This window comes from Pristiophorus japonicus, chromosome 1 (assembly GCF_044704955.1).
Source record: "Pristiophorus japonicus isolate sPriJap1 chromosome 1, sPriJap1.hap1, whole genome shotgun sequence".
NCBI lineage: Eukaryota > Metazoa > Chordata > Chondrichthyes > Pristiophoridae > Pristiophorus > Pristiophorus japonicus.
Window position 1 is genome coordinate 525,985,267 of NC_091977.1, and position 11,619 is coordinate 525,996,885.

Here is an 11,619-nt window from a genome sequence, read left to right on the forward strand (position 1 = left end):
TGAGGCAATTTATGTTCATCCAGTGTAATTCAACCACTCCGGCCCAGAAAGGTAATAATTGAAATTGTGGACTCTCATTCCAACAGGTAGTAAATTGTTCCTCGAGGTGTTTTTTTCAGACCTTTTTTCTGTCTCTTTTTTTCTCTTTCTTAATCCAACCTTTCTTTTTGTACCTGATTTGACACTAATTTCTTTTCTCTTTCCATCATTGGGGAAGTCCAGAACCAGGGGTCGCAGTCTAAGGATAAGGGGTAAGCCATTTAGGACCGAGATGAGGAGAAACTTCTTCACTCAGAGAATTGTGAACCTGTGGAACTCTCTACCACAGAAAGTTGTTGAGGCCAGTTTGTTAGATATATTCAAAAGGGAGTTAGAGGGATCAAGGGGTATGGAGAGAAAGCAGGAATGGGGTACTGAAGTTGCATGATCAGCCATGATCATATTGAATGGTTCAAAGGGCTGAATGGTCTATTCCTGCACCTATTTTCTATGTTTCTACGATCCTTCTCAATGCTTAAATCTCTTTGGTTAACGAGGTAGACGGTTGGTCCCGCTCTTTACCAAGGTCACTGATGCCCCATTTCCATCAAGTTACAGGGGCAGAAGAATTTCGACATAAAGAGGGAGGGGAAAAAATCCAAGTTACAGTGACATGCCCCACTCCAGCACATTGTGGGCCAAATATCTTGTTCGAGAACTCCTCACAATAATTTGACTTCCAGGAGCCATATTTGTTCCAAAGGCTACATTCAGGGAATATAAAGGACAAAGGAAATAATGGGACCCCTGAGAGACCCTGGACTACTTTTAATAGAATAGTAAATGCCCATAATAGCTTCTATGGGCCCAAGTTTCCACATGATTTGCGCCTGATTTTTAGGAGCAACTGGTGGAGAACGGACTATCTTAGAAATCGCAGTTCTCCACATTTTTTTTTCTGCAGTTCTAGTCAGGTAGAACAGTTCTACTTTGGAACAGAATTTTTTTCTTCAAAAGGGGGCGTGTCCGGCCACTGACGCCTGATTTGAAAGTTTCCACAGTGAAAACGTACTCCAAACTAAAGTAGAATGGAGCAAGTGAAGATTTTTGTAGAACTGAAAAAACCTGTTCTACACATTAAAAAATCAGGCGCAGGTTACAAATGAGGCGTCCAGAACGAGGTGGGGGGGGGAAGGGAAGTCATTAAATTCTATAATAAATCCTTATTTATACTTATACAAATATTATACAAATAAATCCAACCTGAATAAACATTTACAAGCAAAGAAAAGATTAAATAAACCATCTTCCTACCTGTGTGAAAGTGCTTCAGGCAGGCCTTTCGGGACCGAAGGCTGAACGGGCCGGCCCGAGACTTCGGGCAGGGCCCGTCCCCAGCACCAGATTTACAGGTAGGTGGCATTGGGTTGGGTCGGGTCGGGGAGGTTCGGTTTGGGTCGGGGGGGAGAGAGAGAGAGAGGGAGAGAGACGGGGGGGGGAGAGAGAGGAGGGGGAGAGAGAGGGAGAGAGGAGGGGGAGAGAGAGGGAGGGAGGGAGGGGGGGGGAGCCGGAGGGAGAGAGAGAGAGGGAGGGGGGTAGGGAGAGAGAGAGGGAGGGGGGGAGGGAGAGAGAGAGGGAGGGGGGGAGGGAGAGAGAGAGAGAGGGAGGGAGAGAGAGAGAGGGGGGGAGGTCAGGTCGGATCCAGTCCGGGAGCGGGAGTCGGGTCGGGTCCAGTGGGGGGGGGGGGGTCGGGTCGGGGGGCGGGAGCGCGGGTCGGGTCGGGTCCAGTTGGGGAGGCGGGGAGCGGGAACAGGAGCGCGGGTCGAGTCGGGTCGGGTCCAGTTGGGGAGGCGGGGAGCGGGAACAGGAGCGCGGGTCGGGTCGGGTCCAGTTGGGGAGGCGGGGAGCGGGAACAGGAGCGCGGGTCGAGTCGGGTCGGGTCCAGTGGGGGGGGGGGGGGGTAGGGTCGGGGGGCGGGAGCGCGGGTCGGGTCGGGTCCAGTTGGGGAGGCGGGGAGCGGGAACAGGAGCGTGGGTCGAGTCGGGTCAGTCGGGGAGGGGGGTGGCGCGGGTGTCGGTCTGGTCGGGGGGAGGGGGCGGGGAGCAGGAGCTGGCCGTGGGAGGAGCTTATTCACGCAGCCCCAGTGAGGCCATTGGGCCAGGGCTAGGGGCTGCGTGCTTCGGGCCCCTCCCACACAGTTCGGCGCCTGGAGCTACTGCACTTGCGTGCCGACTGTAGCGCGCATGTGCAGAGGTCCCGGCACTGTTTTCAGCGCAGGGACCTGGCTCCGCCCCCCCCACATCTCGTGCTGGCTGCGCCGAGTGCCAGAGGACCTGTAAGTAGGTGGAGAATACCGAGGATTTTTTTAGGCGCACTTTGTGGCGCGAAAAACAGGCGTCCAGGTCGGGACTGCACCGTTCTAGGCACGTGTGGAAACTTGGGCCCTATATGTTTACTGACAAATGGATACAGATTCAATAGCAACCTTCAAAAGGGAATTGGATAAATACTTGAAAGTGTAACAACTGCAAAGGTATGGAGAAAGAGAGTGGGGCGGGGGAGGGGGGGGGGGGGCTTGGGACTAACTGGATTGCTTTTCGAAACAACCGGAGCAGATGCGATGGGCCGAATGGCCGCCTACTTTGCCGTACTATTATTTAATTCTAATTAAACGACTGTCTTCTGTAGGCAGGTTAGCATTTAAAGGGCATGAAGATAAAATCTATTAGATATAGAATTAACCTATGAAGAGATTTTGGAAAGAGAGGAGATATTAAGGGGTTCAGCAGGTTTGAAAGTGGATAAGTCCCCAGTCCCGGGTGAAATATATCCCAGGCAGTTAAGCGAAGCAAAAGAGGAAATAGCAGAGGCTTTGACCATCTTTTTCCAATCCTCTCTGGCTTCAGGTGTCATAGAAACATAGAAACATAGAAAACAAAGAAACATAGAAAATAGGTGCAGGAGCAGGCCATTCAGCCCTTCTAGCCTGCACCGCCATTCAATGAGTTCATGGCTGAACATGAAACTTCAGTACCCCCTTCCTGCTATCTCGCCATAACCCTTGATCCCCCGAGTAGTAAGGACTTCATCTAACTCCCTTTTGAATATATTTAGTGAATTGGCCTCAACTACTTTCTGTGGTAGAGAATTCCACAGGGTCACCACTCTCTGGGTGAAAAAGTTTCTCCTCATCTTGGTCCTAAATGGCTTACCCCTTATCCTCAGACTGTGACCCCTGATTCTGGACTTCCCCAACATTGGGAACATTCTTCCTGCATCTAACCTGTCTAAACCCGTCAGAATGTCGTACCAGAGGACTGGAGGACTGCTAATGTGTTACCTTTGTTAAAAAAGGGAGAAAGAGATAGACTTAGTAATTACAGACCAGTCAGCCTAACCTCAGTGCTGGGAAAATTATTGGAAAAAATCCTGAAGTACAGGATAAATCTTCACTTAGAAAGACACGGATTAATCAAGGACAGTCAACAAGGATTTGTTAAAGGAAGGTTGTGTCTGACAAACTTGATTGAATTTTTCGAGGAGGTAATCAGGAGGATCGATGAAGGCAAAGCATATGATGTAGTGTATATGGATTTTAGAAAAGCTTTTGATAAGGTCTCACATGGCAAATTGGTCACAAAAGTAAAAGCCCATGGGATCCAGGGCAAAGTGGCAAGTTGGATCTAAAATTGGTTCAGAGGCAGGAAGCAAAGGGTAACATAAGAACATAAGAACATAAGAATTAGGAACAGGAGTAGGCCATCTAGCCCCTCGAGCCTGCACCGCCATTCAACAAGATCATGGCTGATCTGGCCGTGGACTCAGCTCCACTTACCCGCTCGCTCCCCGTAACCCTTAATTCCCTTATTGGTTAAAAATCTATCTATCTGTGATTTGAATACATTCAATGAGCTAGCCTCAACTGCTTCCTTCGGCAGAGAATTCCACAGATTCACAACGCTCTCGGAGAAGAAATTCCTTCTCAACTCGGTTTTAAATTGGCTCCCCCATATTTTGAGGCTGTGCCCCCTAGTTCTAGTCTCCCCGACCAGTGGAAACAACCTCTCTGCCTCTATCTTGTCTATCCCTTTCATTATTTTAAATGTTTCTATACGATCACCCCTCATCCTTCTGAACTCCAACGAGTAAAGACCCAGTCTACTCTATCATCATAAGGTAACCCCCTCATCTCCGGTAATGGTTGATGGGTGTTTTTGCGACTGGAAGGATGTTTCCAGTGAGGTTCCACAGGGCTCAGTGCTAGGTCCCTTGTTTTTGTGATATACATCATTGATCGCGACTTGAATTTAGCGGTTAGATTAAGAAGTTTGCAGATGACACTAAAATAGGCTGTGTGGTTGATAATGAAAAAGAAAGCTGCAGACTGCAGGAAGATATCAATCAACTGGTCAGGTGGGCAGAACAGTGGCAAATGGAATTCAATCCGGATAAGTGTGAGGTAATGCATTTGGGGAGGGCTAACATGGAAAGGGTATACACATTAAATGGTAGGATACTGAAAAGTGTAGCGGAACAAAGGGACTTTGGAGTGCATGTCCACAGATCCCTGAAAGTAACAGGCCAGGTAGATAAGGTGGTTAAGAAGGCATACGGAATGCTTGCCTTTATTAGCTGAGGCATAGAATACAAGAGCAGGGAGATTATGCTTTAACTGTATAAAACTCTGGTTGGGCCACAGCTGGAGTACTGCATGCAGTTCTGGTCACCGCATTACAGGAAGGACGTGATTGCACTGGAGAGGGTACAGAGGAGATTTACGAGGATGTTGCCGGGAGTGGAGAATCTAAGCTTTGAGGGCAGATTGGATAGGCTGGGTTTGTTTTCATTGAAACAGAGGAGACTTAGGGGAGACCTCATTGAGGTGTATACAATTATGAGGGGCCTAGATATAGTGGAAAGAAAGGGCCTATTTCCCTTAGCAGAGTATTCAACAACCAGAGGACATAAATTGAAAGTAATTGGTAGAAGGATTAGAGGGGATTTGAGGGGAAATTTCTTCACCCAGAGGGTTGTGGGGGTCTGGAACTCACTGCCTGAAAGGTTGTATAGGCAGAAACCCTCACGACATTTGAAAAGTACTTGGATGTGCACCTGAAGTGCCGTGACCTACACGGTTCCGGACCTAGAGCTGGAAAGTGGGATTAGGCTGGATAGCCTCTTGTTGGCCGGCGTGGACATAATGGGCCGAAATGGCCTCCTTCCATGCTGTAAACGTCTGTGATTCTATGGTTCTATGAACACTAGGCCCGATGGGCACTGTAAAGAAGGGTCAAAGGTAGTTACCTTTATAAATCACTGGTTAGGCCTCAGCTCGAACATTGTGTCCAATTCTGGGCACCTCACTGTAGAAAGCATGTCAGGGTCTTGGAGACGGTACAGAGGAGATTTACCAGAATGGTACCAGGGATGAGGGACCTCAGTTAAGTGGTGAGACTAGAGAATCTGGGGTTTGTTATATATGTAAACTTGTATTTACTCTGTACAGCCACCAGAGGGCTCATCCCCTAGAGTCCCAAGGGATCCCATAATCCTTTGGGAACACAGGTATTTAAGGAGGCCTCACAGGTTGGAGAGGCACTCTGGAGACCTGCAGTAAAAGACTAAGGCCACACTTTACTTTGAGCTCACAGTGTTCAGTCTGACCCTTTCTCCATACACAACAGGGTTGTTCTCCTCAGAGCAGAGAAGGTTAAGGGGAGATTTGATGGTGGTGTTCAAAATGGTGAGGGGTTTTGATAGAGTAGATAGAAAGAAACTGTTTCCACGGCTGGAAGCCATTAACCAGAGGACACAGGTTTAACATCATTTTAAAAGCCAGGAGGAGATTAAAATTTATTTTTACTCAGCGGGTTGTTATCCACAGTCTGGAAGGGGGGTGGAAGCAGATTCAGTCGTAACTTTCTAAAGGAAACTGGATATATGCTTGAAAGGGAAAAATTGCAGACTCTAGGGTAAGGGCAGGGGAGGGGGATTAACTGGACAGCTATTTCAGAGAGCTGATAGGCTGAAAGGCCTCTGTTCGTGCAGTGTGATTCTCTGATTAAAGAAGGTGATGAATAATGTAGGGAACACATTGAATATACAAATTGTGCCAAAGAACTGGTGAGTAGCAAATGTGTTAAAAAGGAACTATGAACCTCTGAGCAGTGGGTAAAATAATAAAGAAAAAAGAAAGACTTGCATTTATATAGCTCCTTTCACGGCCACTGGACGCCCCAAAGCGCTTTACAGCCAATGAAATACATTTTGAAGTGTAGTCACTGTTGTAATGTTTGAAACGCAGCAGGCAATTTGCGCACAGCAAGCTCCCACAAAAACAATGTGATAATGACCAGATAATCTGTTTGTTGTTATATTGGTTGAGGGATAAATATTGGCCAGGACACCAGGGATAACGCCCCCACTCTTCTTCGAAATAATGCCATGTGATCTTTTACGACCACCTGAGAGGGCAGACGGGGCATCGGTTTAACGTCTCATCTGAAAGGCGGCACCTCCGACAGTACAGCACTCCCTCGGCACTGCGCTGGAGTGGAGTGTCGGCCTAGATTTATCTGCTCAACCACCCGGAGTGGGAAATTAACCCACAACCTTCAGGACTCGGAGGTGAGAGTGCTACCCACTGAGCCACAGCTAACGCTTCACAACAGCTGCCTGTAAGAAAGAGTGTTCGAAGTAAATAGGAAAGATGTATCTCTATATGTTGGGGACATCAGGTAGCTTAATAAACGCAATGAACTATGTGTTAGATAACTTTAGTAGAAAAATGACAAAACTAATGCTAGGTATTTGTTGCAGATTACCAGATCATCCTGTGAAGGAAGACAGCTTGCTCTATGTGGAAGAAACACTGTATATGAGAACAGGATAGTTATTTCAGCAGGCAATTTCTATCAATCAATCATAAATTGTGAAAAACACAGGAACAGGAGTGGGCCATTCAGCCCCTCGAGCCTGTTCCACCATTTAATTAGATCATGGCTGATCTGATCTTGACTCCATCTACTCTCCTTGGTTCTATTTCCCTCAATACCTTTGCCTAACAAAATCCTATCTATCTCAGTTTTGACATTTTCAATTGACCCTGTAAGGGAATAAAAGATGGTCACTACAATGGATACTGAAGGTAGTGAATTGATCTGAATCATGGTTCAGATTGAAGGGCTTATCAGTATTAGGAGGTTCTGAGGAATCGGTGTTCCTCTACCTTACGGTAGGGATTGTAATATATCGCAAATTGACCAATTGTGTGTAAAACTTGCTTATGTATGGGTTCTATACATAAGGGGCAGCAGCAAAGGTTGCTACGCAGCAAAGCTCGATGGTTAATGAACCAGCATAAGTAGCCAACAATGCATTGACCCTTAGCACAGATTGATTACATATTCAGTACAGAACACTTGCCAAGGACAGTAAAGTAAGATGTTTGGGAACAAGATAGAAAACCCTGGGAAGTAAGGTTACTTCACACGTCATGAGGAACTGAGGCAAAGTGACACCACTGAACAACACATTCCGGGAGGGTGACAGGTGATGGGAGATGGACAGGTGGAGGGAACCAATCAGAGCCAGTCTAATAAGAATCAACAAATCACTGTAACTTCGCTGATAGCAGTCGACCAAACGAAAGTTTTGTAGGAGGGTCGCACACCTCGGAAACTGTATAACTCAAGATGTAAAACCTCTGTTCTGAGAAGGTTCATCCATGAACCCTTCCCCTGCATGCTTGAATAAAAACCGGTTGAACCGAGGTTTCGTCTGAGTGATTCCGTGGTCGCTGTATGGGCGGAGATACGGGCAGGTGTCGATTCCTTATATTAGGGAGTCCACTGTGAAGAAGAGAAGTCTTCTTTTTACCCCAACAACCCCCAGCCTCAACAGCTTTTTTTTTGTGGGGGGGGAGAGAGTTCCAGATTTCCACTACCCTTTATGTGAAGAAGTGCTTCCTGACATCACCCCTGAACGGCCTGGCTCTAATTTTGAGGTTATACCCCCTTGTTCTGGACTCCCCCCTCCAGAGGAAATAGTTTCTATCTATCCTATTAGCTCCTTTAATCATCTTAAACACTGCAATTGTATCACCCCTTAATCTTCTATATTCAAGGGGATATAACTATGAAACCTATCCTCCAACATATGAGGAGAGGACATGGATTGTCATGGACCCATTTTGTTAACAGATATTTAAGCAGCAAAGGCAGCGGGTGACTTTCTTGTGATGATTATAAGGCTTGTCCATAATGGCTAAGAGTTTTGTGAAAATGAATGATTGCTCCTGCACTCTGCATTTCATTACAATTTCTATTGCACAGTGAGCCAGGTATCTGACCATGAATTTCAGGAGCAGGGTATGATTACCTCAGTGACATCCCATGAATGCTAAGCACATGAGCAATATGTCACCATGCTGCACTTGACTATGTAAAACTCCTGCTGTGGAAAGTTGACTCCAGTTGTGTTTATCAGAGGGAATCACTCATTGTCCAAACATGTTCTGTTTTCCTGTGGAAGCACTGACTAGTGAGTACAGGTGGGAAACCTGGCTGATTTCTCCCCCCACCCCGCCCCCCCCAACCCCTCTCTCTCAGGGAATGTTCTGATAAACGGCATTTCTATAACCGTTTCATTTTCATACCGAACTGCATTAATTCCATTATGAATATGCTTATATTTGAAGTTCAGGGTTGAGATCAGGGATCAGTGCTGGGACCCCAACTATTTACAATCTATATTAACGACTTGGAAGAAGGGACTGAGTGTAACGTAGCCAAGTTTGCTGACGATACAAAGATGGGAGGAAAAGCAATTTGTGAGGAGGACACAAAAAATCTGCAAAAGGACATAGATAGGCTAAGTGAGTGGGCAAAAATTTGGCAGATGGAGTATAATATTGGAAAGTGTGAGGTCATGCACTTTGGCAGAAAAAAAATCGAAGAGCAAGTTTTTATTTAAATGGAAAAAAGTTACAAAGTGCTCCAATACAGCGGGACCTGGGAGTTCTGGTGCATGAAACACAAAAGGTTAGTATGCAGGTACAGCAAGTGATCAGGAAGGTCAATGGAATCTTGGTCTTTATTGGAGTATAAAAGCAGGGCAGTCTTGCTACAGCTGTACAGGGTATTGGTGAGGCCACACCTGGGATACTGTGTACAGTTTTGGTTTCCATATTTAAGAAAGGATATACTTGCTTTGGAGGCAGTTCAGAGAAGGTTCACTCGGTTGATTCCGGGGATGAGGGGGTTGACTTATGAGGAAAGGTTGAGTAGGTTGGGCCTCTACTCATTGGAATTCAGAAGCATGAGAGGTAATCTTATCGAAACGTATCAGATTATGAGGGGACTTGACAAGGTAGACGCAGAGAGGATGTTTCCAGTGATGGGGGAGACTAGAATTAGAGGGCATGATCTTAGAATAAGGGGCCGCCCATTTAAAACAGAGATGAGGAGAAATTTCTTCTCTCAGAGGGTTGTAAATCTGTGGAATTCTCTGCCCCAGGGAGGCTGGGTCATTGAATATATTTAAGGCGGAGGTGGACAGATTTTTGAGCAATAAGGGAGTAAAGGGTTATGGGGAGCGGGCGGGGAAGTGGAGCTGAGTCCATGATCGGATCAGCCATGATCGTATTAAATGGCGGAGCAGGCTCAAGGGGCCAACTGGCCTACTCCTGCTCCTGTTTCTTATGTTCTTATACCAAACTGCATTCATTCTGTTATGAATATGCTTTTATTTGAAGTTCAGGGTTGAGGTCAGGAAGCGCTTGTTCACAGAAAGGGTAGTGGAAATCTGGAACTCTCTCCCCCAAAAGCTGCTGGGGGAAGGGGGGCTGTGGGTGGTGGGGGGGTGGGGGGGAATGAGGGGGGGTGCGGGGGTGTGGTGGGGGAGGAGGTGGGTCAATTGAAAATGTCAAAATGGAGATTGCTAGGTTTTTGTTAGGTCCAGGGGTATTAAGGGTTATGGAAGCAATTGAGGTAAGTCACACGTCTAACTGAATGGTGGAACCGGCTCGAGGGGCTGAATGGCCGACAGCTGTCTCTATATATTTCATTTTGCTGAAGCCGAGTTTGAACATGGTTTATTTTTTGTGTGTTGCAGTGCTGGTGCTACTCATCGTGACCCTGCGAAGACGCAAGAAGGAACCGTTGATCTTTGACGAGGAGAAGGACATCAGGGAGAACATCGTCCGGTACGACGACGAGGGAGGCGGCGAGGAGGACACGGAGGCCTTCGACATGGCCGCGCTGAGGAACCTCAATTTCATCCAAGAGGTGAAAACGCGCCGGGACGTCACGCCCGAGATCCAGCTCTTTTCCAAAGCGGCCCACAAGATGTCTCCCGATAACGTTATCTTCAGGGAATTCATCTGGGAGAGGATGAAAGGTGCAGACACAGATCCCTGCGCCCCGCCCTATGACTCTCTACAGACGTACGCATTCGAGGGCAACGGCTCCGTGGCAGAGTCGCTCAGCTCCTTGGAGTCCATTACTTCCGCATCGGACCAGAATTACGATTACCTCAGTGACTGGGGGCCCCGCTTCAAGAAGCTGTCAGACATGTACGGCAGCTCCAAGGACAGCATACACTCTTAATCACGCAGCTCAAAAAAGATTTTGTTTTTTGTAAGTCGCAGGACAGTCTCGGAAAAAAAAAGAAAATGTAAATACGAAACCATTTTTTAAAGAGTCTTACTTTGCCTCTTCTTAGGTGGTCCAGTTTCATCTGAATTCCCATGGAAAACACACAAAAGCGACCAGTTTGTGAGCATTGCTTAACATTTTTTGATATGAAGGGATAGAATGATGGCAGTGCTAGGTTACAAACGTTATCTCTTCTGATTTGTACAGGAGAATTGATCATTTTTTTGTTTGTTGATTTGTTACACATTGATATATTTATATTAAAAAAGCCCAACCCCCTTCATGTTTGAGCCAGGCTTTGCACTGGGTCAGTGTCAAGCATGGGAATACATGCTAATTTTATTTTCCTCAACTCCAGAATATATGGATGAAATAAAGCATGAAAGAATCTAATTATAGTAAATTAATGGAACATTTTTCATCTCCGTAAGCCACTTAAAATTGCAAGGAATTATTTTCACGGCATCATTATGCTTTCTGGGCTGTTTGTCCACTGCAGGCTGAAAGGGAAGAATGATCGGAATTGTTTTTTTAAATGTCAGATTTGGAAATTTTATCATATGTCATAATCTGTGGAAAAGAATTTCAGGTGCAGTTTTGTAGACAATCATTGCTTCATGGTTCAGTAGTGTTTCCTCCATTTGTACATATATGAATAATAAAAGATGGGTTTTGTAATAGGATATTAAAAAGTGTCATTATGTTTGGTCATACCTGTATAGTTTTCAATAAAAGAATGGAAATGAATATAGTTTATGTACCTAGTTATGTAACATCAGTGTTTTTTTCTTTTTAAGCGCTATGTTTCCCTCAACATCTTTTCCTATTCTTATCATCCAATCCTCCTCCAATCACCATAATTACCCTTTTAGTTCATAGAATCACAGAACAGTTACAGCACAGGAGAAGGACATTCGGCCCGTCGAGCCTGTGCCGGCTCTCTGCAAGAGCACCTCAGCTAGTCCCACTCCCCCCGCCCTTTCCC

The 11,619-nt window shown here is 46.2% G+C and overlaps 1 protein-coding gene across 1 annotated transcript in view; it reads left to right on the forward strand.

Annotated features, from left to right (window-relative positions):
- LOC139260600 (cadherin-7-like) overlaps positions 1 to 11,297 on the forward strand; it is a 167,952-nt gene extending 156,655 nt beyond the window's left edge. Inside the window, exon 11 of the mRNA XM_070877024.1 lies at positions 10,093 to 11,297. Within this exon, the coding sequence (XP_070733125.1) occupies positions 10,093 to 10,586 (494 nt within the window). The 3' untranslated portion in view covers positions 10,587 to 11,297. The remainder of the gene's footprint in view (positions 1 to 10,092) is intronic.
- Positions 11,298 to 11,619: the final 322 nt, after the last annotated feature.